The 2,373-nt window shown below is 31.6% G+C and overlaps 1 protein-coding gene across 2 annotated transcripts in view; it reads left to right on the forward strand.

Annotated features, from left to right (window-relative positions):
• Window positions 1-2,373, forward strand: part of RIC8B (RIC8 guanine nucleotide exchange factor B) — a 121,344-nt gene that overhangs the window by 80,795 nt on the left and 38,176 nt on the right. For both annotated transcript variants that reach the window (XM_011935496.1, XM_011935489.1), the window contains exon 7: window positions 362-506. In XM_011935496.1, coding sequence (XP_011790886.1) covers window positions 362-506 — 145 coding nt within the window. The remainder of the gene's footprint in view (window positions 1-361; window positions 507-2,373) is intronic.

Genomic DNA, 2,373 nt, shown 5'->3' on the forward strand with positions numbered 1-2,373 from the left:
AGAGCAAGACTCCGCCTCAAAAAAAAAAAAAAAAAACTTTATCAGTAATGCTTACAATGATAGCATCACCTACTATCTGTAAGGTACTTTGTGTGGGTTTAGATCTGTGATCCTTTGCCTTCAGTGGCTTTGTGTCTGACCTGTCATTAAGAAAATGTCTGACCTTCATGAATATTAAGAATACCTATATACACTGACCACTCATTTCTTCTGCTAGTACTTACTTTTTTTTTTTTTTTTTTTTTTTTTTTTGCTCCTACAATACAAACCCCAGTAGATATTACAAGACTGGCCAGTTGCATTGTACCATCTTCACTCTAGTAGCCTTGATTGATGATGGGTTTTGCATTTGTGCCATCAGGTTTTACCACCGTTGAGGGATGTGACAAATCGACCTGAAGTTGGCTCAACTGTGAGAAATAAGCTGGTGCGCCTCATGACACATGTTGACCTTGGAGTCAAGCAAATTGCTGCTGAATTCCTTTTTGTCCTTTGCAAAGAGAGAGGTAGGTTAAACTCTCTTTGCCTCTGCCTTTTATCTTTCAGAGGGAATTTGAGAAATTTAATTGATAGCGTTAGTATTGATCATTTCATTCCATTCTTTCCAAAGCTTACTGTCTGTTCTATTAGGCTAAGGAGTTAATAAAAATTAATAGCCAAAAACATTTTATACACTTCTGAATTCATTGAGACATGCAAAGACAGATACATTACCAAACACACTCACGTTTAAAGTTTGCCTTCTGTATCCTTAACCCAGCCTTCTTCTTAATGGGGCAGGACTTAGAGCCATTATGAAAAGTTGCTTCAGTAAGTCAGGGGTTACTATTTTAATAAGCAGGCACAGGTCTGGGTTAGTTCCTCTTTTTAATTCCTCTTGGAATTAAAGCTATAGGAGTTTTGGTTTCTTTACTAAGTTTTCCAATTAGTAGTTACTGAATGTGAGCTATATGATATACTGAATAGAAGTTTTTAAAATGCATAATACCCTTGAGACAAAGTTAAGATAGTGGTAGAGAGAAGTTTTAAAATAACTGTACTGCAATGTAATGAATACTACTCTATCAGTGTATATAAAGTGATTGTCTAATGAGATAGATCCAACAATTAAAGATATTTTCTAAAATTATATGGATTACTCTGCAAAAGGCAAGTTTTCCAAACAAGGAACTTTGATTATTCAGTTATTCTTATTTTTTCTTCTTCTACTTTGTAAGTCTGCTAGTATAAAATCCCATCTAGGCAGATCTATATTCTACTGGAGTACTTTAAAAAAGTAAGATAGATAATTTGGAGATGGAAAAGTTCACTCCTCTTAAAATCTTAAGTCAATTGTTATTCTTAAACTTCATTTCTGATGTATTTATCCAACCACTTAAGTTTACATTAAGATGGTATATTAGTAACCTAATTTGATCATTATCATAATGGTGATTATGAATTGAGAGGTATCATGTGCCTGACATTCTATGTATAATCTCATTTAATTCTCATAATGACCCTCTAAGGTAAATATTATATTTCAATTTCATAAATGAAGCAACCTGCCACCTGAGAGCCTTTCAATAACATGTGACACAGTTGCTGAGGGCAGGAGCCCAAATTTGGGTCCTGTCTTTTCTTTCTGCCATATTTCCTCTCCTAATAATTATATTAGCTATTATTATAGACTGTTTAGCATCTGTTCTTTTAGACAATTTACTTCTTCTTTAATGATTTTGAAAAAAGATTGATTTAGCATCTTGGAATTAAGTGGTTAGCATAGTACCTTGCACATAGTTGTCTGTAAATATTGACTGAATTGAATTGAGATCAGAAATGATCTGTTTTTTAAAGTATAATTGTACATGTATATGCATAAATCCAAAATCACACATATGTGTATCTGTTCATTTTAAAAGGTTTGTCAAAATAATATGCCAAAATATTGTTTATTGTTACCTCTGAGTAATAAGAGTACTGGTGATTTTTTTAGTTGTCTGTATGATTTTTCTATAATGAACATGTATTTTTTGTATACTTTTAAAAAGTTTTAAAATGGGGAAAAATAAAGTTTAGTTCTCCTGTAATTACATACCTAAGTGTATATCTAAATATATAAATCTAAATAAATAATTATATATCTAAATAATTTCTAAATGTAATCACATTACCGATGAGTGAGTGTCATAGCAAATATGGTAATTATGGTAATTGCATTTATAAGTGAATTTTGTTAACTTTTTAAATTTGAAATGATTGGTTTTGTTCCCCCTAGGATCCAGTGTTTAGTTTCATAGTCCTAACTTTGAGCCCAAAGCTAACCTCCATTAGCAGATAATATATTTTTAATTTGACCTCAACAATTCTGCATTATAATCTTTTTTTTTTTTT

The sequence above is a fragment of the Colobus angolensis genome, unplaced genomic scaffold, assembly GCF_000951035.1.
Source record: "Colobus angolensis palliatus isolate OR3802 unplaced genomic scaffold, Cang.pa_1.0 Scaffold10, whole genome shotgun sequence".
Lineage (NCBI taxonomy): Eukaryota > Metazoa > Chordata > Mammalia > Primates > Cercopithecidae > Colobus > Colobus angolensis.